The 26,392-nt window shown below is 40.4% G+C and overlaps 1 protein-coding gene across 9 annotated transcripts in view; it reads left to right on the top strand.

Moving 5' to 3' along the window:
* ESRRG (estrogen related receptor gamma) overlaps positions 1-26,392 on the top strand; it is a 472,761-nt gene that overhangs the window by 408,508 nt on the left and 37,861 nt on the right. For all 9 annotated transcript variants that reach the window (XM_054022558.1, XM_054022561.1, XM_054022562.1 and 6 more), the window contains exon 5: positions 2,492-2,653. In XM_054022558.1, coding sequence (XP_053878533.1) covers positions 2,492-2,653 — 162 coding nt within the window. The remainder of the gene's footprint in view (positions 1-2,491; positions 2,654-26,392) is intronic.

Below are 26,392 nucleotides of genomic sequence, written 5' to 3'. Positions count from 1 at the left end.
CCTCGTGTGAGTCTGAAGTGAGAACAACTGAATTTGTGGACATTTACCTTAGCAATCTGGAGCTCTTGTTCACTAATATACTGTAATTTTAATTAATATACTATAATTTTAAATACATGACTTATGTCCCCATCTTTATGCATTTTAATATGAATGCTGGGTCCATTTATAAATTTTTTGAGAACAAGTAGGAAGAAAAATAGAATTTAGTTACTTTGCTTTTCACTGCATATGGTTTGTTGTTAAATTCTTGAGAAAATATGCTATAATCTTTGACTTTTGGAAAGAATTATGTTTTCTAATAAGTTAAACAATCAATAAAACATCTGTTCATTTAAAAAAATAATAATATTATGTTGAATAACTATTTGCCACTACACCACTACCCTGATATAACACTGTCCTTGGAAGCCAAAAAATCTTACCGTGTTATAGGTGAAACCGTGTTATATCGAACTTGCTTTGATCCGCTGGAGCATGCAGCCCCACCCTCTCCCCCCCCAGAGCGCTGCTTTACCGCGTTATATCCGAATTCGTGTTATATCGGGTCGCATTATATCGGGGTAGAGGTGTATCTGTTAAAATTACCAAATGACATCTTTAAATAAGATTATAATTCCCTGTTAATCAATTTGATAATAAGTAGAATATTGAAATAAATAATGATTTAGTTGGCATAGCTCCTACAGGTCATATAAACATGAATCCATCCCCTTGTAATAAAACATACTTGATGGAATGCTTTCCAGCTGTGTCTTGCACTTATTTTATGAAGGACTTACATGTATCACAACTTTACACAAATTTGTAATAAGGCTAAAATACTACTGAAAATAGATCAGAATCAAGGAGTCAATGTCACAAAAGAGCATAAAGCATCAGAAATCAGAATCAAGGAAGGATATTTAGGGAAATCTGACATGAGCAGATATCTTGGAACCTGTCCTGCAGTCGCTATGCAAGTCAAACTCCCATTTATTTCAGTTGTAGTTTTTCCTGTAAGGACAGTAGGACCTATATCTGATATTTGGAAGCAGGAAAAAATATCAACTCCGTCAGCTTTCAGGGCAGTCAGAGGGAGTTGAGGGTGCTGGACAATCTTCTCAGGATTGAACCCTATATATGTCAAGCCCCATGACTGTTTATCCCAAGGGACTGAAAGGATTAGTCTAAGTCCTCTAAAGGGCTACTGTTTGGGCTCTAAGAACATATGCTTTATGTCTGTCTGATACATTTCAGGTATGCTACAAGATGTCCCTATCATTAAAAGGTAGGACACCTGGCTGCATATATTGGGAAAAGTATAGAAGACTTAAGGGCCCAATCCATCTCCCACTGGTGTCTTTCTACTGAGTTCTCTGGGAGGTGGATCAGGATCCTAAAGAAGAAAAAAGGCTTCTTTTTGCACCTCAAATTAAAGCCTCAATATACAGCGTAATATTGACAGCTTTTATTTGTTTGCAACTTGTATACTGTAGAATTGCGGGCATCTTGTAATTAGCCCATACAGTTTTTCTTGCTGTTTCTTCTTTGACTGTTCATTCTAATATAACTGATTTATCCATATAGATCACATGATTCAACTGTAGGCAAAATAAATGTTAAATAAACGAAAATGTTACAGATATTAAAAAGCATTCCAAAATAATACAATAACATTTTTGTGTACAAAAGAGCTTTCTCAAATAGGGCCTAATTCTGGTGTCACTTACACCAGTTTTACGTTGGTATATTTCCATTGATTTTAATGGAGTTACTCCTGATTTTATCTATAAATTAAAGGAGTATCGGCCCCCTCCTGTTTAAATTAAAAGAAGCTAATTTTGGGTGAGATTCTGAGGTTCTGCATTACACAGTAGCACAAATACAGGCAATAGCCATTTTGTTCCTAGAATACAAGCCCCTGGGACCACAAATCTTAATATTATCATTTTAAAAGAGCAGGCTTATAGGTACTATAAGATATATAGGGTGATAGCTGCTCAGAAACTCTTGTGAACATGTTTTAGGACAGTTTGACACTGACATCTGAGATAAAGAATGGCAACAGAAGTTTCAGATTTTAAGGATTTAAGGATTTGTTAATTGTCTGTGTTATTTTTATTCAAGCAATGTGCAGCTGTTCTTAAAAACACTATTTCCAAAAATATAAATAACAGAAAATGTCTCAATGTGCAAAACCTAAAACTTATTTCAGTCCCTAAAAGTTTTGACAATTACAATTTTATTCCAAATGTTACGATGTAATAATTTTATGTGTGCATCTCATATTATTTTATTTGTAATTTATGTATAATAAATTAGTCCTGTTTGCTGAAAATGTTTATATCGGGCCCAGTTAATCTCTGCTGTAACTCCTTGGTGGAGTTAATAGAGTCACATGGGGTAAATTTGGTCACTGTTTTTAAGTTAATGTGAAACTTAATTCACCTATTAGAAAAATAGGGTAACACTATTGGTGATCTTGTAGCATTCTGGTCCATTTTTACAGATAACAAGATTGTCTCCCATTTGCTGGTTGCTGAACCAGAGAAGATCTATGCCATGCCTGACCCCACTGTTCCAGATAGTGACATCAAAGCGCTCACCACACTTTGTGACCTGGCAGACAGAGAATTGGTGGTCATCATTGGATGGGCTAAACATATTCCAGGTACATAATATATATATATAGTTGTAAAACAATGACCGCCTGAAAATCAGCACACAGATTATTTTATTACCGTGACAAAATGGGATGACAGATTTATAAAGTTTTATGTTTAAGACTGCAGAATCATTACAGGAATGTTGATTACAATATATCCTGGTCTGGATATAGTGGAGGTAAAAGTGAATGAATGTTTTAACGTGTTTTTTATTAAAGAGGACCAGATCTCAGGTGCAGTTGAACTGCACAGGGCATTAGTGAGAGATGTGTGTTCAAAGACATCTTAAAGCATGCTCTTTAAAACTCTATACAAGGCTAGTTCCTCTGCACCAGATTAGAGCAATCTGAAGGCTGCACTGTAAACACCCCAAAGTGGTAAAAAATGCAACTAAAGTTCAGTGTGAAATAGGGGAATCCTGGCCATTATCCCTCTCCCCTGCTACGCCAGCAGGAGTTGGGGAAGTGGCATAAGAACACCTACAGTAGCAGGCAGATCACCTTATACTGGGGTTACAGTCCTTGGGAGAGTTAAACTGGTTTTAGGGCCAGATTATGCCAGCAGTAGGGCACACGGCAACCAAACCGTATCTAAATATTTCCTTGGTCAGTGCAAGATGGACCAATGTCCACATCACACAATAACATACCATAATTAAAGCTAATTAGCAATCTCAGCAGAGACAGTAAGTAAGCAGAAATAATCTCTCAGAGCAAAGATTTGTGGATCTTCCAGGTCAGGTCTGAAGCATGTTTTCAATGCAGTGTTTGAGACACTCGTACCTGTTGTCCGGCTGTGCCAGGTCCAGGTAAAAGCAGGCTTCTCTAGTCCGGCCTGTGCCTATGTAACCTCCCCTTTCTTCCGGTCACCTGAGGCAATGGGTCAGTATACCCATGCTGACCTGCTCTGCGGCTGCTGCAAACTCACTCTGTGCCTATCTATTCCTTAAAGAGGTATGCACCTTCCTCTAGCAAGCCGGACAAAGCCCTCTCTTCCACCCCTGCTTAGCCTGTAGTGCGGTCATTCTATGGGTTAATAAACACATACACTCTCCAGGGCTGTCAGTCTCTCACCTTTCACAAACATATGAAAAAAAGTGTTAGCTTTTTATTTGTTATTTATTTTATTATATTCGTCTTGGTATTCTAGCAGAGATATTTGTGCATTTCAGTCAGCTAATTGTCACATTGGAGCCTCAGAATACCAACCATTCACAATGAGGATGGATGTACTTTAATTGCTATAACCAATGTAGCAATGTCCTTTTAGATTTCATTTTACCCCATGGAATTTTCTGATTCACCTTAATGTAAATGCGTAATCCAGGCAACTTTCTGTTTATCAAATTTAAAAAATAATGTATATTTCTAATACCATCAGAAATTGCACCTTTATTATAATATTAATAGACTGTATAGACTACATATATACATACAGCAAGCCAGAATACTGGATTTTATTTATGCATGGAACAGCAGACAGTAAACATCTACATTTTAGTATGTTACTTTGTTCCTGAGACACTTTTGTTTTAAGCATTTCTTGTGGTAGTGACTCAACACTTAAGTGTTGGGTTTTTGTCTTCCTATATGTCAAAAAGAATGGGGCCCCAATTCTGCTTGGGCTTCTGGTCCTACCACAGTATAGATCATAAATAATAATAATAATAATAATAAATAATCAATATGCTTCTAAAGCATAATTTTACTTTTGTAGGGAGACAGTATCCTACACGTGCTGAAATATTTCATATTCTGCCCAGATTAAATGTATTTGTTCAAAGTTTGTACCACAAATGGTTTATAAACAAGCTTTTGAATCATGAGCAATGTTTTTCTGGTACAGTTAACTTATTTCTGTCTCCTTAAACTAGTTTGTCTTTATGCTTTGAATGCTACAGTAATTTCTTTAATCAAATTGATGGAAGTCCCTTTCCCAGCCCACACTGAAACCAATTTATTGGTCATGATACGCCAGCTATGTTGCTAACAGTCGTAACGAACTGTCAGGCAATATCGCAGTGAAGCTAATTTGAAGTCATTAGGTGTGCAGCGTTCAGGCAACAATTTGTTACAGTGGTTAGGAACACAGCTGACATTTCTGAATGGCTTTGTTCAGAGCAGTTCTAGATGAGCCCAAGCAAATTGTAAACTAATTTAAACATCACTCTGTATTATACTAGCTACTTTGTCTTACATTGGTTGCTAATAAAGCACCCCAAATTAAGTCAAAACTAGTTAAATAGGTGAGTTTGAGCTTCATCTTCAGAAGATACCTACATCAGTCTAACTGAAATAGAGCACTGGAGCTAGAAGTCAGTCACACACACCACGATGATTGCCCCAGGACCTTTTATCAGTTTGATTTGTGAATATGTTACATAGCTTTCTTTTGGAGTGTGGGGGAAGTGGAGAAACTGAGCAATCTTTTAAAAACAATCTTTTAAAAACAATTCAATGCCTGTAGTTAGCATGAAAAGCTATTGGCCACTGTAAGATGGCATTATAAATTGAAGACCCACAATCTGAGCTAGCGGAGGAAAACGTCTATATAGTAGGCCAGCCCTGTCTTACGAGACAAAGTCAAAAACACACCTGCCGTGGTAAAGCTGCACTATCTAAGGTTACTTGCTTGACCCCATTTGGGTTAAAAAAAATAACCTAAATAGTAAACAAAGGCAATCCGTTCCTAAGCCTTCTGATAAGCCGAGGTCAGTGATAAAATCTGTGCTTGCTGCTTTAGATCACAAAAATCAAAATGAGGAAGAGCTTGACATGCTAAAGGGCAAATGTGATGAGCATGATCAGAAGGTTTTTAGTTTGGTTTTGAATGATGGAGTGCTGCTGAACTTGGGCTGCCAGAGCTTAACTAATGACTGGCATTGGCACAAAACAACGGTAGAGAAGCCTGCAGTGGTGCTACCCTGCTGTTGCCTATGCCAGCGCATGTTATTCTAGGCAGTGATACAGTGGAACTGGGAAAAGGGACAAGTCATAAAAGGAACAAAGAGCAACAAAGGGATGAATTGTTATATAGCCATAGTCAGCCAAATAAACCTTTGGTGGCAGTCCATTGAATGCAGTGGCATTATATGTGAATTTGGCCCATTATGTGGGCTACACCAGATCTTCCTTTATTGCAGTAATTTCTTCAGGTGTAACATGATTAAAGGCCCTTTCATTTCAGTTGTATTAGAACCAATAAAAGACTAAGCTGTAATGCATTGTAATTCAATGGAAACCTCTATATTTTGAAAGACAACTTTATTGTGGAAGAAAATAACATTTTTTCAGCCATTATAAAGAGGATTCTTTCTTGAAGTTATCTACAGAAAGTAATGTGCTGTACGTATTTGATCCCTCCATCTACACCGTTCTCTGTGGAGGTCATCTCCTAAAATTTGCTTTAAATTATATTAAATTCATATGCTATCATAAAATCATTAGGACTTCTGAATTATTGGGAATATTCTCTAACAGCTGCTTTTTCTGAACAAAAAGTGTACAGTTCTACAGAAGGAAATATTGAAAGAAAAATATGTCTGGAAAGGCTTTATCAGCAAATAGAATTAGTCTACTCACGTTAATAAATCAAATAAATGGGAAGTGTGTTGTTATGAAACATGACCATGTCTTATCTGAAGAAGAAAAAGAGCACAATGGTATTAAGAAATGTTTGACTTTAGTTAGAGGAGCGTAAGGGCACAAGAACAGATGATGGTGCCCTAATAGCCCTTTTTAAGAATGACAGGGCCCCGCCATTAGCATCCTTTTATATCCTTGAAATTGCTCATGCCTCGCTTTTCTGGTTCCTATCTGCCTGACTCTTTTTTATTTCTCTTTCAATTTCGTCCGCGCTCGGATAAGCGCATGCTAACACAATATGATTGAGCTGTAAAATGGAATGCTGTCGCCTCTAATCTCTTTTATGTAGATATGGAGGTACTTGCACACTCCACTTCATTCTCTCTCTCTCCATTGTTGGCCTTTTTAGAATGGGTTGCCAAGTAATGGAGGCTCAGTCAAATATTAGAGCTAGGTTTCACAGGGTGTGATAAGAAGATTATCAGCCCAGCAGTCAGATCTATTGTTGTTCTTTCTGTCAGATTAAAATATTCCTATGTACTGTAACTTCGTTAGCAAAATGCTGAAGGTGCTTAGGGAGACACTGAGGCTGCTTCATCTCCTGCCTGATGAGACAAAACCCACATTAGTTGACCTATATAAATGGCCTAAATATATTTATGGAGCTGTGCTAGACATTTTTTTTTACATAACAGACAGCTGTTTCACTCAATGGTTTACTTGTGGTTGGGGCCCTCCCCTTTGCTTTGGGTTGGGGGGGGCATTTTATTTTGGGCATATTGAATTAATTAAGCTATTCTCCAGTATAGGATGGAATTCTGCTGATGTCTAGTCACAGTTTCAGAGTCACTCAGGCACCATTTCTGTAATGTAACTGTCTCATTGACATTCAGCAAAAATGTGCAATGTTCTCTTATTCTAAGTGGAGGCAGGAAACATTAAGCTCTTAAAACTGTGCATAACAGGAAGCTAAAGGGACAAAATGTTCTCTAAAAAAATTTGCATGCATGAAAAAACACCAACCAGACCATAGAAATCAAGTTTTCGCACTTAAAATGAAAAATTTGGTTGAAATCACTACATTGGGCTAATCTATCAAAAATTAACTAGTTACACAATTTCGTAAGTTAAACTTGCTTGCTTTCAAATGTGTTCATATTTTGCCAGGAATTAACAATATTCCATTATAGGTATAGGTAAAAATAGGCACTATCCTGGTATTTAAAAGGGGTACTGCATGAGGGTATGATTTTTTGATGGAGCAGATCCAAGAATGTTTTGAATATTTTAGTGCTAATGTTAATGTTTTATGAAACATTATTGTTCCAATACACTCTGTGTAGAGGACAATATTTAAGCTTTTCTTTCCAAAGCAGCTCTCAGGGGTGTAGTTTAACATTGTAAAATTGAACAGGAATATGATTCGCTGTAGAGTTGTCATTTTTAAACTGTCCTTTACTCATCGTCTGCTCCAGAAATGCCACTCTGTGTGATAAAAATGTGGGTAAAGACATAAAGAAGAAGCTGGAAATAATCACTTTAAAGTGTTCCAGCAATGTATCCTATGTGTATATGTAGATGGAAGGTGTGTGTATATATGTATTTATGCACATCCTCTCACATATACTAAAGTGTGTGTGTATATTCTATATAAATCATTGTGTTATATAAAGTGTAAATGAAAAAGGTTGAACTTCTATGCTACTTCACAATAGATGGAGTTTTACAGTACTCAGTGTTAAGTGCACATGCAGAAATAACTCCACATAGACCCAAAGGACTTTGGAGACAGGCTGGGGTTTTGTGTGGAAAAATTACATGGGGCTGCATGTAGTATGCACTTCACCTCCCACCTTCCAGGCAGCATACCCTTAAGTCTCTCCACTGCCTTTACTTCAACCTCTCTGCAGCACTTTGACCACTGGGTGTGTATAATCACATATACATTGGCCAGCCTCCCAGTCTGTCCCCATAGTCCTCTTTCTGAGGCCTTTGTGGAGTTGATGCAGAGCCTAGCTCTGCCGTGTGGAGTGGTTACAGAGCCCCACTGAGCACCCACTCCAAAGCTACTCATTCTCACACAATGTAATCATGTGGTTTTGTTGAGTTTATGGCCTTCCACAGCCTATTATGCTCATAGCTGAATTCAGAGCCATTTTAGGCAACACTTCCAATTTTGCAGCTGCACAGCAGTCCCCAGGTCCTGGAGTCCCTGTCCCTTCAGAAACAGGTGGAAATTCTAATGTGGTGTTTACTCCTCATGCTACATGGTATGGAGTATGAGCTACTTCATGCTGCCTGACAGCTCTGTAGTGATAATAACTTGAGCCTCCTGGGGAATCAGGACATCTTGCTCTTTATCCCTGCACTGTCTTGGATACTTTGCAAGTTCCCCCTGTCTGCTGTTCATCAGAAAAACACTATCCACTCTTCCTTTAACTCCTTCCACAAGCATGCACACTGGATCTGGACATAAGAGCTATTTCCCTATGGTATTTTACTTCCTCCCCCAACCCACAGTTTAAATGGCATCTGAGTCATGGGAGAAGGTCACTGATTGGGCCCTACAGTCAGGGATCCAAGTCAAACCGCTTCTCACGAGCCCCAGATTTCCTTGAATGGTCTCTTCCTGAATTTCACCATATCAGAGGGTGACTATTATAGAGAACTGTGGAGATACATTTATATGAATATATGCTTATATTATGTGTTCAGATGTGCACTCAAGAGTGTTTCTCTTACCCCCTTGGAGGACACTAACTGGCATATTCGAATCTTGGAGCCTTAGTGTGGATGGGTTGCCAGCTGCTGCCCGTGTTTTAAGCACCATGCTGAATAACCCTGCTCCAACACTGTGCTTCCAGTGCCAGCAGCTTATCTACACTACTTTGGTACATCAACATTGCTAGCACTGGTGGAACTGAACTAGTGTTAGCAAATTGGGGGGGGGGGGGGGAGGGGATTTAGAAGTGCTCCTAAGGTGGCCTACACCACTGCCAGTGGTTCTGTATGAGAAGAGGTATTATGAGGCACGCACATTAACAAATGTACCCAGTATTTTCAAATAAAAATAGGGAACTGGTAGTGGTGGAAATGACAGTCATGGAAAGGTCTTTTTTCTCTCTTGTATGAGATGTTTATTTTAAAAGTATTTGGAATATTTGGGGAGGGATAGCTCAGTGGTTTGAGCATTGGCCTGCTAAACTCAGGGTTGTGAGTTCAATCCTTGAGGGGGCCACTTGGGGATCTGCAGCAAAATAAGTACTTGGTCCTGCTAGTGAAGGCAGGGGGCTGGACTTGATGACCTGTCAAGGTCCCTTCCAGTTCTAGGAGATGGGATATCTCCATTAATTATTATTATTATTTTTTTCATCTGAGATCCGTGGATCTGGCACAAAAATCTCTAGGGACCTGCTTCCACTCCTCCTGAAATCAACCACAAAACTTTCATTGACTTTGACGGGAACAGGAGCAGGCCAAAGTGCAAAAACAGATACACACAATATTAGCATGTCTGCTGTTCAGGGAAGATTGGTTCCAGGTAAGGTTGAGGCAAACTGGGAGGGGGGATGTGAGGAAGTTTGTCCTACTGGTGTTCTGTGCCTGTCCTGTGGATAAACACAGAACTTCAGTTTCTTATATTATCAATTCTGACATCTATGACTAGCATTAAATTAAAAGAAAAGAAAATCTTGCATGCCCAGCCATTTTTATCCATTCCAAGTCTTATGGTTGAATATAAAATAAATATTCTATACGACTCAAAAGAGCTTGATATGAAGACATCCAGTAAAACTCATACAAGTAACTCCTGCTGCTTTCGGTTTTAACATCTGTTGTCTGTCCACTGAAAGAACGTTGTAAAAAACATTGTTCAGTTGATCAGATCACAGAAGAACTTTCAGCTCACCACTTATTTATTATTTACTCTTCATTAAAACAAAGCCTTTAAAAAAGCTTAAATCCATCAGTAAAATCAGTTTTTCTCAGAATCCTTTCCCATTTTTTAAAGCAAACCCTACCCACCAACACATTCACAGTCTGGTTGTTGCACTTTTTCCCCCCAGTGTCCCCCTTTATCTGCCTCAACCAATCTCCAAATGAATGCATGTCTATCATGGCCTTAGCTTTGACACTCTGGATATATTGATTAATAGTTGCCCTAAGCTCCTTTTAGCAAATCAAATTTTCACTTTTAGCAAGGATTTCGCCTCTGATTTATTCAGCAAAGTGAAATGCACTAAATTGGCTTTGACATTCAGGGAATATGGCTGAAAAACAAAGAGGAGAGGAAAGAGAGATAAATTGTGTGGCAGCTGGAGACTTGAAGCATAAAAAGAGACAGTTTCTATAGAATATCACAGGCTAATCTGAAAACATATGCATTTAAAAAGGAAGTGGAAAATTATTTTCTTATATTGCAAACTTGGAGAACAAGTTTTACATAGCAAAATGCAAGATTTCCATCCAGTATTCATCACATTTTCTTCATGCTACAAATATGGAATCCTGTTTTATATCTATTGATAATAATTATATTAAACAAAAGATATAAAGGTTTCCAAATAATTTTATAATGAAGTACGAAATTAGTAAATTTTTGCAAAATATGTTTCTACCTCTATTGCTGCCTATATAATGCTGTTCACTTCTGTGGCACTTTAAAAAATAATAAATGGTTAATGAAATGATAAATTAACACCAAATAATTGTATTTCTTTAAATAGAAACAGACATTATTTGGATCTTAAATGCCAGAGTAAAAAAAAATTGGAAATATTTTTCTATTCATAATTTTCATAACAAAATCTGGACAAGTATGTTACCTTAGGTGACATCTGGACTGACTTATACAGCCTGCTTCCTTGTTAGACAAAAGCTGAATTACTGACTTGTCCATTGGATTGAGAATACACAATTGCATTTTTCATATTTAAAAGGGTTTGAAGTCGTGGAGTAGAGATGAGAGGGGAAATTGAACAAACTTTAATCCCACTACATTAACACATTGGATTTTGGATTTCTACTGAGCATTTTAGGGCTTTAAGATCACCAATAGACTAGATACAGGGTGGCCAAACTGTGGCTCGCGAGACACATGTGGGTCTTTTACAGTTAAAGTGCGGCTCACGGAGTCCCCAATGTCCCCCCACTCTCCGTCTACCAGACTGTGGGGGAGCTCAGGATCTCTGCCTTGCAGCTGGGTGGTGTGGTAGGGGTTTCAGCCTCGAGGGGTGCGCCTGGCAGGGCATGGAGTTTCAGCAGGAACAGGGCTGAAGCCCCGAGCCCTGGCAGGTGTCTCCTGCGGGGCTAAAGCCCCAAGCCCCAGCAGACATACCCTGGCTCTCGAACTTCTGAAGATTGTCACATGCAGCTCGGAGAATCAGTAAGTTTGGCCACCCCTGGAACAGATTTTAAATGGAATAGTTTATACTTGTTAAAAAAATTGAATAATTAAAATGAGAAATTCTAGAGGAAAAAATATATATACACATTTATACAATTAATTTAAAACATACACACACTTCTGTGACCCAGGTAGATGGTGTAATTTGGCGTAGCTTAACTGAAGTCAGGTGAGCTGTACCCTACACTTCATCTAGGGATCGACTCACATCAGTAGTCCCTAGGCCAATGAGAGCTGAGAACTGCGGCACCTTGCAGAGTTGAGCCTTAAGCAGGTAGTCCTGCTTATGGGACCATAATATTCACATTAGTACTGATTATTTGTGTGACTAAGGGTTCAGTAGATTAGATCCACTGTCACTGCAGGTGACTGTCATACAGTTTTCATTTTTCCTAGCCAATACAGAATTAACCTTATTACCAGAAAAGAGTCTAAATGTATCATTGTATCCTATTTCCTTTCTTATTTTACTACACTCTACATTTTTTCTTCCCTGTAAGAAAATTAATCTGATATCTGCAGCACTAACTGACCTCAGAATTGACCTGAGACTCAAGAAGCAGTGGAATTTACAAATGGGAGAGCATCTGGATTGCCACACATGAGATGCCAGGGCATGCTAGGCATTTACCGGCATATTATTTCCTTAAAATCATGCTGTTTCCCCCATAATTTAGTGCAATTTCCAACCATTTTAAATGACTGCTAATTAGGAGAGTGCTATAAAATACCAATTTAAATTCCTGAAATAATCTTTTAGGGTGCTTCATTTCCCAAACAACTTACAGCATACAGTCAATAGACAAGGAAGGCCAATTCTTTCTAAGATGAGCAAATGGAGGTTTGCTTGCTCTAAAACAGGCTAAGACACGTGGGCCTGATCCCACAATCCTATCTCGGATGAGTGAATATTATTTACACGAGTCGGGAGGGTTGCATTATTGGACTTTTTATTTGTGGACAATAAATATCACTTTTGTTGCTGTCTTCCCCTCCCTGCTTATATAGAGCTATTTCAACCAGAATCAGAAAGAATGTAAAGGCTTCCAAACACAGAAAGAATTTTAGATGATTTTAAAAGCCTAATGCAGTCCCTGATCATTTTTTCCATAAGATCACAAGTGCTGTATGTTCAAACTTGGTTATCAAAATGATCAACTCACATACTGGATTTGAAGTGGTAAAATCAAATCAATACATCCCTCAACATATTGCAGCCTCTCAGTCTAGTTAATTCTAAAACCAAGCAGGTTACAGTTAATCATCTAGCTTTGCCTCCAACAAAAGTATATTTACTTTGATATGGGTGGGGAAGAGGAGGCTAGCTTTACAGCCATGTGTTGTTGACACTGTAAATCCAGGGTGGGGGGAAAGAGCCAGTTGGTCAGACTGGATTTAGAGCAGACAGGTTTACACCTGTATGACTAGGTCAGCAGCACAGACTGGTCTAGTTTCCTGAAATTATCTGAGCCCAATTAAATACTGTAATTCCAAGGGTGCCTCTAAACAGCATCTACTTTCTCTCTGGATGAGGTAGGCTTCACACCTGCTTAACCTACATTAGAATAGGATTAATTACCTGAATTGCAAGGCCCCCTTAGCCAGTCAGCACGTTTCTGGCAGGGCACATGGTGACCTGGGCATGGATATAGGGGGAGAGAGGAAAAAAGAGCATATGGGTGCTAATGGCAAGACTTGGACCAATCTGATCAGCAGAGTCAGCAGTTTTTAAAAATCAGTTGGCTGTAATCTCTTTCTGCATCAGCTGGATCATACAAGAGCTTTGTGAACTTATGTTTCCAGTGCTAGCAGTAAGCTTCTTTTTGAGCAGTGCTTGATATATGTATATAAAAAAGAGAATTAGCCTTACATGTTGGTCCTAAATACTCCTTTATTTAATTACCTAAAATGAATACTTACTGGGCAGTAACTATTAAGCTTGTTTCCCTTGATATTTTTAATTCCCTCTCTCCAGGTTTAAAACCCTCCGGAGTTAATTGCCCTCAGTAGTATTTAGAGAGGGTGGTTTTTTTTTGTTTTGTTTTGTTTTTTACTTCAAAGAAAACCAAAACCCTGTAGAACTTCCCTTTTTATTTGAAAACATGTAGACTGTGCCCAACATGTTCTGAACATTGAATAACATTCCCAAGAGCTTTTGCTCCCTAAACTTATGAGACACTTTATTGTAGCCAGACACAAGAGAAATTTCTTAATTTAATAAGCAAGCTGTGCTACTCATTAAAGGCTTCATTCTGAAAGCAGTTGACCGCCCTCAACTCTCACTGACTTCAGTGTGTGTAGGGCACTCCGCACCTTGATGCAGTGTTCAGCACCTTATAGAATTGAGCTCTCCTTACGTGAGGTGTTGAGTTCCTTTAATTCCAATTGACAGTACTGAGGGTTGAGATTGTTCAGCAGTGTCAGGCGGCCTCCAAATCCAATGTAAATAGCACTTGAAGGGAAGAGCCTTCAAAGCTCTGCAGTTGCTCTGCAGTCGCTCTCTGTGCATGAGCATATTGGGAAAGAGTTATGAGCAGGTTGCGGGGAATGGCAGGACAAATCCAGTTGGTTCACAACTCTGATGCATCTAGCTGCTGGGAAAAAAACCCAACAACAGAGATAGCAGCATAGCATTCCAAGGGATGGCAAGCAGAGTAGAGAAGTGGCTCTCAACCTTTCCAGACTACTGTATCCCTTTCAGGAGTCTGATTTGTCTCGCGGACCCCCACGTTTCAGCTCACTTGCTTACAAAACTACTTGCTTACAAAAATCTGACATAACAATACAAAGGGCTGGTCTACACTATGGGGGGGATCGATCTAAGATACGCAACTTCAGCTACGCGAATAGCGTAGCTGAAGTCGAAGTATCTAAGATCGAATTACCTGGGGGTCCACATGGCGCGGGATCGACGGCCGCGGCTCCCCCGTCGACTGCGCTACCGTCGCTCACTCCGGTGGAGTTCCGGAGTCGACAGGGAGCGCGTTCGGGGATCGATATATCGCGTCTTAACGAGTCGTGATATATCAATCCCCGATAGATCGATTACTACCCGCCGATCCGGCGGGTAGTGAAGACGTACCCAAAAATGTCATAGCATGCTGTTACTGACAAATTGCTTACTTTTTACCATTTAATTATAAAATAAATCAATTGGAATATAAATATTGTACTTATATTTCAGTGTATGGTATATAGAGCAGTATAAACAAGTCATTGTCTGTATGAAATTTTAGTTTATACTGACTTTGCTAGTGCTTTGTATGTAGCTTGTTCTAAAATAGGCAAAAATCTTTGAGTACCCGCAGGAGTATATGTACCCCTGCTTGAGAACTAGTAGAGTAGAGGGTGTTGATCATAGGCACCAACTTCCCCTTTCACGTGGGTGCTCAATCCCCCTCTCTGCCCCTGACCCGCCCTGACTCCACCCCATCCATGAGGCCCTGCCCCATGCCAACCCCTTCCCCAAAGTCCCTGCCCCAACTCTGCCCCCTTCCTGCCAATATTCCAACTCCTTCCCCAAATCCCCGGCCCCGTCGCCTCCCCTGAGCGTGCTACATTCCCCCCATCACCACCCCCGAGCATGCTAACGCTGCCAAACAGCTGTTTGGCGGCGGCCAGGCGGGAAATTCTGGGAAGTAGGTGGAGGAGCAGAGATGTGGCGCACTTTGGGGGGAGGAGGATGTGGGGTGAGGGGGAGGGGAGCTTGGCGCCGGTGGGTAAAGAGCACCCACTAATTTTTCCCTGTGGGTGCTCCAGCCCTAGAGCACCCACGGAGTCAGTGCCTATGGTGATGATAGAGTGTTAATATGCCTGCTAACTGAGCAATGCCATCTACAACCATGTAACCTGTGGAGATCATGTCTGCAATGAGAGAGAATAATCTTTGAGAGGGACTATGAAAGGGCTTGTTAGGGGGGAAAAGATGTATGTATATATATATTGCTATGGTGGCATATGTTCCTGAAGCTTTTTACATGGTGGGCTAGAATTTGCCATAGAGAACTTCACTAACAATTGAATGCACTATCTCTGCAGTAGAAGCTGATAACTTTTTACAGCAACACTAAACAACAGTTTAGGACAAGCAGTGAAGTATACCTAATCCAGTTAAAAATAGAGGGGGAATTTTAGGCAGGCAAAATATAATTATTGAATTGGAATTTGACCAGGTTGCTTTTGCACTGTTGGGATATCTTTATATACATTCAAATTGCACTGGCTGTGCAGTTTTAAGTTATGGAAATATTTTGAGTCCTTCGAGCATGGTAATTAATTTCATAAATTCAACTTTGTTTTTACCTAACACCTTGTAATGCCTGTTTCCTTAACGGTGTGTGATGTCAGTTGATACTTTTTACTGCAGCAACCTAGTAACCAATCCTGCAAACACTTAAGTACATGAATAAATTTCCTCACATGCACAGCTCCACTGAGCAAAGTTATCCATTTGCTTCAATGTGCAGGATCAGACCCATAACTATCAAGGTTCACATGCCAGTCTTCTCTTTGTAAGGATCTGATCCCAAACCCCATTGAAGTCAATAGAAAGACTTTCATTGACGTCAGTGTGTTTTGGATCAGACCATAAAGATGTATGTCATGATCAGCTTTGCAGGCCTTAAAGTTTATTATTTGCCTTCTACTTTCGGTGGAGTGGGGTGGGGGAGAGGGATGGGATGGGAGACTTATTGCAGTTCCCTCCTGCTAAGCTGGAAGAAGGACAGGAGTCACTGGATGTGGTTTAATTAGGCCACAACTTCATTCCTGAATGTCTGGGAGCTCCCAGCTGATAAAATTGCACAGTGCAGATAATTCCATAATCATTTACATATATTGGGAGGGGTCAGGGCCATCCCTACCCATACGCAAAGTACGCAACTGTATAGGGCACCAGGAAATTTGGGGCACCCAATTTCCTGGTGCCCTGTGCAGCTGCGTGCTGTTCCAGCCCCTGCTCCGCCTCTTCCCCATGGCCCCAGCCCCGCCCCACTCCACCCCTTCCCCAAAGCCCCTTCCCCACTTCGCCCCAGTTCCGCCTCTTCCCGCCCCTGCTCCGCTCCAGCCCCACCCCCACTCCCCTGAGGACTGCAGCAGGGCTGGGCCTGCACTCGCCGGCAGCGGGAAGTGCAGCAACCCGGCCCCAGCCATGCCCCCGGTGAGTGCTGGGGAATGGTTTCCTCTGCCCCCCCAAGCCAGCCCCGCCCCCTCCCCATGGAGGTCTGGGGCCACCCCTCCCCCCCACACGGATGCCTGGGGTCCCACACCCCGCACCCACAGGTGGGCTGCGTAGGGCCCCAGAATAGCTAGGGAGGGTCCTGGGAGGGATCCCTGGCCAACCTGCCCCTTTAATAAGGGTTAAGGGGGGATATAAAAGACAAAAGAGGGGGTGTTGACTCCCTGTGATACCAGTCATAGGAGCTTTGCCTCCCCTGTTTCCACTCCTTTAAGAATATCTCCTTTAAATCCTTTCCCAATCCATTTTTTCTGATCAGCGTATCTACTCTCTATGGAGTACCTGCACTGGACACACACCCCATAGTTACGTAATGAATTGCATCATAACCTAACTCCCCCTTTCCCCCCCCCCACTGAGTCTCCAACGTGCTGTGGGGAAGGTGAAAAACCCATCTTGCCCTGGTGGTGAGTGAAAAATTCCTTCCCAGCCTCCTGAGAAAGGAGCAACTAGCTAATACCCACAGCAGATCAGAACGAAACATGGTATTTTAGCTACTTCTGTGGGTGAAAGGGTGGATGTTGCTCTGCCTGGTCCAGGTAAAAAAGGGGGCTTTTACTGCACAGACTCTCTCTTCCTGTGACTTGGGGGATGGATCAGCCTCTCCAGGCTGACCTGGTATGGAGCTGTCTGCCTCTGTAACAGGTAACTCTCTGGCTCTCTAGCCCTTAAAGGGGCAACACACCTTCTCCAACGAGCCAGACAGAGGGCCCACCACTTATTGTGCGATGAGGTCATTAATGAGGAAAAGAGCCCTGCTGTGGGGAATTAGGGTCACTTACTGTAAAGCAGAATAAGAGTCTGTTCTTAGCTAGAACCATATTTCAGCCCTTACAGAAATACCAGCACGTGGCCTGCATGCTAGTGTGTCTGTAGTGGAACTTACTCCTTAGCTGATTATGTTATCAATTCAGTGCAGGGAAAAATCCATAGAAAGTCTGTATTTATGATTTGAGAGGTCTTAAAAACACTATGTGATGGTCCTTTGAAACTGTTCTCTTGTCTTCTGCCCATAGGTTGTGATTCCAACTGGTCAAACTACTTTCCCAAACTAGTTTCCTAGTCTAATAATTTCAAGAATCTAATAATAATCTAATAATTTCCCAAACTAGCTTCCCATTCTAATAATTTCACCTGCAACTTATTGCTTTTGCACTGGTGATGGATATCCCTCTGGGATTCCCTTAATTAAAACTGCTACGTTCTTCTGGGTTTTCTTGTTCCATTTGGATGGATATTGTTGAGGTTTTTTAAGATGATAGAAGTCACAGCAAGTCCTAGGCTGGTACGCCTATTAGCCCATTAATGCAGCTATACTGTTCTGAGGTATAGGCTCCTTGTTCCATCCATACTTGGCTTGTTATCCTCTTATCAAGCTCTCTGCATCCCTTTGTTTATTTGAGGAGACAGGAAGACTGTGTGAAGGCTGCTTAGTCAGGGATATCAGCGTTGTTGGCAGGGGAGTGATTGCCAGTTGAAAAACAAGGCATTATTGCTCATTTTTCCCCTCTTATTAGTTTGATTACATTTGCAAATCAAATCAATCCATCAGACATGATCAGGCCTCGTCCGCATTTTAAGGAATAGTAATCTCCGTCTAATAAGATGCAAATGTGTCACATCGGTAAGTAACCAATAAATCATCGTCTTGTCTTTGGCAATCATTAAATATCAGAACCAACAGTCAATTTTTAGTATTTTCAATTTGCGATATGCCGCTGGAATATAAAGATAGATGGACGTAATTACACAAACCAAACACTATTTCAGTTCATTCCAGACAGCAAATTTAGTGGAAGGTATAACTGGCTTGTCATCACACTACATTATTCCTGGCGGTTCATGCAAAGTTCACAGACAAGCTTCAAATGGACGTTGCTCGTTTTACTTCCTTAACAACATCCCCACCACCATGACCAAACTTCAGCAAATGACTGAAACACTGAAGGGCATGTCTTCCATGGGTGCACAAAGAGGCATGGAAAAAAGAACATGACACTTTTTCCAATACTGGCCCATCATGCATAACTAAAACTGCAATCTAAAAAGTTTTCTAGTATTTATCACATGCCCCCTCTACCTCCTCTCCTGCCTTTTTTTTGGATGACTGAAACAAGTTGTTTAAAAAAAAATCTTACCCCAATTAAAAAAAAATAACTTTTGGATTTCCTACATATAACTCTTCTGCACAAGTTATCCAGCATCTGGCTGAATGCAATGAAGACACAATGCAAATGTGAAAGAGTTTTCAATAACTGAGTAATCTGATTTTTTTTTTCCATTTAAACAAGTGGAAATTCAAATTCTTTTTCTTCTTTCTTTCTTTTTTTAATTGATTTGGGAAAATTGATTGCCTCATGTGCATCCTGTGGATTAATTGATATGTGTATTGTCTTACTTGTAGAGTGTTGCTTTCCATTAATGGCTCTATTTGTATGCAAAGGCTTGGATAGTTTTCAAAGGGGGGAAAAGAAATAGACTGCTATCCTGACCCCATTGGAATCAATGGCAAAACTCCCATTGACTTCCAGGAGAAAGAGATTTCACCCATAGTGTCAATATATGCGTCATATGTTTCATTAAATGTTTGTACATATGTTGAAAATATATTGTATCAATGATGTAAAATTAATTTTAATTATGAAGATATGCTCCATAATTCAATATATTCAGGATAGGTCTGTACACACAAGGGTGCTCCTTTATGAACAGTGCTTACTGTATTCTGAACTAAACAACGTAGACCACTCCTTTACGTTCACAGACCTTGTTTTATGAGTCTGTAGAATGAAGAACCTAAAACTGCAATCCTATACTTAGGCAAAACTCCCAGTGAAGCCAGTAGGAGTAAGGACTGCAGTATTGGACCCTGTGGCTGCTTCTATTATTATGATACGATGGAAGGGCCAGATTCTACAAAAAGCTGGCTTTCTACTAAGCCATAAGTGGCTGTGCAGAAATCAGAAAAGAGGATTTTGGAGGCTTGTGTTGTCTTATGTAGGTTTCCACTGCACCAAAGCCGGACACGGATACTTACTTGTATCTGACCTTAAAAGACTTCACTATGGTACCTATATTTGGACCTTCTGTTGCTGAACTCTGTCAAGCTAGTTCCAGGGCTCCTTTGCCATTATGCCTGTTTCAGCTCTCCTTCTTCCCTTCCTCGCCTCCTCCCCCTCCCTCCCCCAATTGAGAAGGGGAACCTCATATGCTATGGAGTAACTGAGGAGAGCACTAGTTGGAAAGATTCTTCAGCAGCCTAAGTAAGAATAATTTTTTTCATGGCAGCATTTTGATTTGATTTTATAAATAAATTAAGTGTAAATTAGGTAAGAGGCTTCTTTGTGGGAAGGCTCTACTTGCTTTTGGGTCTGCATCACTTTGAATCTCTTTGCTGACAGTTGTCTGGTGAAAGAGAGGTGAAAGGGTGGGGGGGTTGACTTTGCAAACAATGAAACTGTGAACTGCTGCATGACCACCACATGGAATTCATTCTTGGCATGAAAAAGTCTTGTTCTTTTTTTCTGGCAAAAGAAGTGTATGAATGAGATAGATTATAGAATATTGCAAAGTAATGTTAGTTAGCTGTGTCTACATGCCAAGCATTTAGACAGCTTGAAATACAGCATCAATTTATAAACAGTTATTGCTGCTTTGAAAAATATAAAATGTTAATATGCATGCGCCAGTTTTTAATCTCACTTACACTAGTGTAAACCTGGAATAATTCCATTGATATGCAGGGATTACTCCAAATTTAAACTGGTGTAACTGAGGTAGATTCTGGCCCTGTAACTCCAACAGGTTCTAAACAAGAGTTTGCCATAATACACTCCTAGCACTCTTTTTCTAAAGGTCTGTATGCCATTTTAGCATATTCCTTTATATGTTTTAAACCTCAGCTGCTGGACTAATCCTGTAGTGGTCTTTTGCAAAATGTCCCTCATGGTTGTAGACAGTCACCAGAAATCTCATTGAGGTAAATTTGATAAAGCCATTTTCAGTAGCCATGTGACTTATAAGATCAGTACCAGAACCTTATGCTCTCTCTAACCAATTTACATACCACCATGGTATCTTTAATTTGCTTTTAGATCAAATCAATAATGGATCTAATTGAAAAAATTGGCAGAACTACATACAACCTAACTACCAATCTCAGTGTTTTCAAAATATCAGAAATGTTGCACAGCTACGCAAGTGACACCTGTGTTAGTGGTGCACTTCTGTTACTAATATGTACAAAAACAAACATTACTACAGGTGCAGCATCTGTACCAATTGATCACTGCGCTATGAGAATTAATCATCTAGTATTCAGCTCAGAGAATAAAATTTACATCTTAATGTATGACTTTTATTACAACACACATTTGCACTACTAGAAACAGTATAGTTCACTCCAGTTTGAAATTGTATGTGTACGGTCTCAGCCAAAGTTCACAAGTTACCATTCTTAATTAACAAATTTCACAACAATTATATGGTTGGGATTTTATTTCAAGTTCCAACTTAAATGCCAACACTCATTGGGCTAGGTGATGTTTAATAGGGATGTTTTATAGGGTTTAATCTTTGGAGCCCTAGTTTCAAATCCTGTTCCCACTTTCACAACTGAAAAGGATTTGATGGTCTTATCCCTAGTTCATTGTGGACAATGCTCCGTGTGAAAAAAACATCATCCAATTTGGCATATATCATGCTTGGCAGGCCTTATTCAAGAGGGCCCGGCAGTGTTGCAGGTGCATTGGCAAGCTGTGTGGAGAAGCTAATACAACAACTGTCCCCATTACACGTAACTCTAGCAAGTTGTATCAGTTCCATACCTTCGTGAGTACTAAATTAGCCTGGCATGCCGCCAATAGAATCTTGCTCTATGCAGAGCCATGTTGAAGTCAGTACGGCTGGGTATGAGGGTCTGCACAGGTGAATCCGATGGCAGGCAGCATTGGAACCATACACGGTAAAGTATAAAATAAAGAAAATTAGACTTCAGTAATTGGGATACTTTTTTCCCCACCCTCTATATATAATGGAAAAATGTGTCTTACTCATTAACCTAGCTTTTGGTATTTTGAAAAACAAAATTAAAACAATTGTGTATTGACACATAGAAAGTTAATGTTTTCAGGGAAATTTTATGGGGTTGTTTTATTATGTGGCTAATTACATATTTACGTGTAATGGCCCTGGCAGAGCCATTACAGTCCATTGGGTAAATAATATGTTTTTAAAACCATTTATAAATATGTATTTACTTGACAGACCAGAACGGCTTTTTCTCAGTCATTCTCAGCCACTGAGTAAATAATATATGGATTGCTTTTAAAAATAAATATGTATTTCTCCGACAGACATTCCAGGCAATTGGGTAAATAATATGCATATTTTTCAAACATTTAAAAATACATGGGCATATATAAAAATTCTGGCCTAAATATGTATCTTCTGTGGAGATCAGAATGACTCTAAAGGTGTCAGACTTCGCTTTGAAATTTCTGTTTTAAATTGCTTTTGTCAGTTTGTGTCACAACCTTCCAGTTAATTAAATGTATTTTTATGTATTTTCATACAGACAGTATAATATCAATGTTGATTTAGAGTTTTATAACACTAACACACTTGACCCTCTTACTCAGTGGTATAAACTATAAAGTCAGCACTGTATAGTTATTTAAGATCCTAGTTTTAATTTTTCATCATCAGAAAGTTAAAAGACTCATACACTGGTCCAATCCCGCTCCCAGTGAAGTCAGTGGAAAAACCTCCTGTGACCTTAATAGAAGCAGTATCAGTCCCAGTTGTACCAATCAGCTGAAATTTCTTGTCAACTGAAGTCTGTTTATGTCCCCTGAGTCTTTTTTAAACTGGTTGGTTGGTATGTATAGCCATGATGTCATTGGGACTCTTTGGATAGGTTTTGGATCAGGCCCGATATTAGATCTGTGTTATGCTTCAGTGGACAGGGCACAAGAATGGAAGTCAAAAGACCTCTGCCACTGGCTCTTTGCTGTGTGACTTTGGGCAAGTCACTTAATCTCGGAGTTTTATTTCCCTCTCTGAAAAATGTGAATTATACCCCCAATTTTTGAGTGCTTTGAGATCTATAGATTTAAATTGCTAGATATTATTCATGGCACCCTGAACTTAGCACAGTGACTTAGCACAATGTGTTATCCAGTTGTTTCTTCTGTGGGTACCTCTACACTGCAGGTGGGAGTGTGCCTCCCAGCATGAGTAGACAGATTTGTGCTAGTTTTGCTCAGCTAGCACACTAAAAATAGCAGTGTAGCTAGGGACAGCATGAGCAGCGGCTTGGGCTAGCCACCTGAAGGTGTACCCAGGGTGTTCAGGTGGGTTTGTACTCAGGCAGCCCTTGGAGACACTGCTATTCTTAGTGTGCTAGCTTGAGCAGAGTTAAGACATGTCTGTCTACTCACACCAGGAGCCAGCTCTCAGCTGCAATGCAAACATATCCTATGTACTACATGAGTAGCGCCTGTCTATCCTTTTCATAGTACTTTGGTCATTTTCTTCCAGTATCCTTTTCAGGTATCTTTCAAGACTTTTGAATAAACTGGGTTCTATTACTACTACTAATTAACAAAGTTTTTTTGCCACTTAACACAGCGTTACGGTTGCCTAGCGATAGCTTGTGCCGTTCCAGAATGTCAAGTGCAGCAAAACTCAAACTTCAAAAAAAACAGGAAATACAAAAACACAAGGGCACCGTTTCAGATTTTGGTAGATGGGGGCAGGGTGGGGTGGGAGAACTTTAACCGTGATTCCTGGGGCTACTTCGGCACTTAAAAACTCTAGTTTTTTTGGCAGATAACTTAGCAATTAGCTGTCAGGAGCCCTGTATCTAATTCCTTTATAAAAGAAAGAAAATTAAATAAATATTAGACCCACTCAGCTCTAATGACATGTTCTGACATCTTGTGGCAGGTCACTTAAGGGACACTGGTTAGGTTTAAAATGTATATTCTTACTTTATTACTAACTCTGTAGAGAGAGAGACCCCATCAGGACTCCTGGGTTCTATCCCAGCTATGGGAGGAGAGTGGGGTCTAGTGGGTTACAGCAGGGACCAGATACATCTGGGTTCTATATGAGAACATCAGAATGGCCATACTGGGTAAGACCAATGGTCCGTCTAGCCCAGTATCTGGTCTTTCAACAGTGGCCAATGCCTGGTGCTTCAGAGGGAATGAACAGAACAGGCAATCATCAAGTAGCCCTGTTGCCCACTCCCAGCTTCTGGCAAACAGAGGTGAGGGACATGCCGAACATTTTGTTAGAGCCCTGCCCACTCTGTCTAATAGCCATTGCTGGACCTATCCTCCATTAATTTATCTGGTTCTTATGATAGTCCTGTTATAGTTTTGGCCTTCACAACATCCCCTGGCAAAGAGTTCCACAGGTTGACTGTGAAGAAATACTTTGTTTGTTTTAAATCTGCTGCCTATTAATTTCATTTGGTGACCCCTAGTTTTTGTGTTATGTGAAGGAGTAAATAACATTTCCTTATTCAATTTTTCCACACCAGTCATGATTTTATGGACCTCTATTATACCCCCCCAGTCATCTCTTTTCCAAGCTGAAAAGTCCCAGTCTTTTTCACTCTCTCCTCATACAGTATGTGTTCTTTACCCCTCATCATTTCTGTTGCCCTTCTCTGTACCTTTTCCAAATTCAATATATCTTTTTTGAGATGGGATGATCAAATCTGCACACACTATTCAATATGTTGGCATACCGTGGATTTATATAGAGACAATCTGATATTTTTCTCTTATGATCTATCCTTTTCCTAATGATTCCCAATATTCTGTTAGCTTTTTTGATTGCCACTGCACATTGAGCAGATGTTTTCAGAGAACTATCCAAGATCTCTTTATTGATGGGTTCAGCTAATTTAGACCCCATCATTTTGTATGTGTAGTTGGGATTATATTTTGCCATGTGCATTACTTTGCATTCATCAACACTGAATTTCTTCTGCCATGTGTTGCCCAGTCACCCAGTTTTGTGAGATCCCTTTGTAACTCTTCACAGTCTGCTTTAGCCTTACAAAATTACTCAAGATAGTTATCATCTGCAAATTTTACCACCTCACTGTTCACCCCATTTTCCAGATCATCTGTGAATATGTTGAATAGGATTGGTCCCAGTAAAGACCCCTGAGGGACACCACTATTTACCTCTCTCCATTGTCACCTTTTATTCCTACACTTTGTTTCCTATCTTTTAACTGAAGTGCCTGGCAATGCTTTCAGGATCATCTAACGATCCTTAATATACTTTAATGATAAGCTTTTTGTTATCTTTATTACCCTGCCTCTGTTTATAAATAAACTCCCTGCCCCAAAGGCTGTGCTGCTCCCAGCTTCTGAACTCACCACGTATCACACTCAAGCTGTTGCAGTTAAGAGCTCCAACTGGGGGGAGGGTGTAGAGCCTGCCACTCCCCCCCCAAATGGCGCCCCTGCAGAAACACCCACACAACCTTAACTCTGCCCCCACTGGGGCTGGCAATAGCTACTGGGAATTATCTGCATGCACTCCAGCTGCATTCGCTGTTAGAAGTAGATATATTGAGTGGTGGAGGAAGACGTTGGAGCAGCTTAGAAGAGCTGTGATTGTCATATGGGGAGATCTGGGTCTGAGTCCCCCCATATGTGCTATCAAGGAAAGAGGTACATGTGTATTTGGGGTGCCAGTCTGCATCATTTCAGTACAGACTTGAGTAGGCTGTGTCAGCAGCAAGGCACTGGAATCTTCTTGCCAGGGGTATTGTTAGTAGTGAGGCAGGATATGAGAGCAGTCTGTGGATTTCACGATGGGTAGGGGAAAGTACAGGTTTAGGTGGCAACTTGTGTGCAAGTGAAAAGGGTTGTAAAAGGGTACAAAGTGATTGTTAAATGTTGCATTTGTGGTATTCCGTTGTGGGAGTAAACTCAGTGTTTGAGCTTAGGGCAAGCTTATGTAATGCCTGCCCATTACAGTGAAAAGGCAGAGTGTGAGGATATGTGTTATAGATTTATTGGGGCATTGCTCAATGAGGCCAGAGTTTCTGGGTGTTAACCGTAACTCTGTTTTCTGGTTTTCAGAAGTTTGAGTTTTGCTGAACTCTACTTTCTGGAAGGGTGCGAAGTATAACTGGGCAAACTTAACTCAGCAGTAACTAAGTTTTGATCACTTAAATATCCTACTTTTTTAAACAGAGAGAGAGAAATGTTTGTTGGTATGAGTTAGTGGTCATTTCGACAGTTGTATTTCTCACTTAGGTTTGCAGTTGACAGACTACTGTGGCTAGATAATAATCAAAAGATCTAGCTTTTATGTAGATCTCAAGGAATCTGACATCATTATCCCCTGTTACAGATGGGAAACTGAGGCTCTGAGGGGTGAAGTGACTTGCCCAAGGTCACCTAGCAGGCTGGTGGCAGAGCTGGGAATAGCCCCAGTTCTCTGGTCTTTCTATTAGGCTACACAGTTGCTTGTGATTCCTCAG

This window comes from Malaclemys terrapin, chromosome 3 (genome assembly GCF_027887155.1).
Source record: "Malaclemys terrapin pileata isolate rMalTer1 chromosome 3, rMalTer1.hap1, whole genome shotgun sequence".
In the NCBI taxonomy this organism is placed as follows: domain Eukaryota; kingdom Metazoa; phylum Chordata; order Testudines; family Emydidae; genus Malaclemys; species Malaclemys terrapin.
The sequence above is the reverse complement of the archived record's forward strand: the minus strand, read 5'-3'. Positions and strand labels throughout refer to the sequence as shown.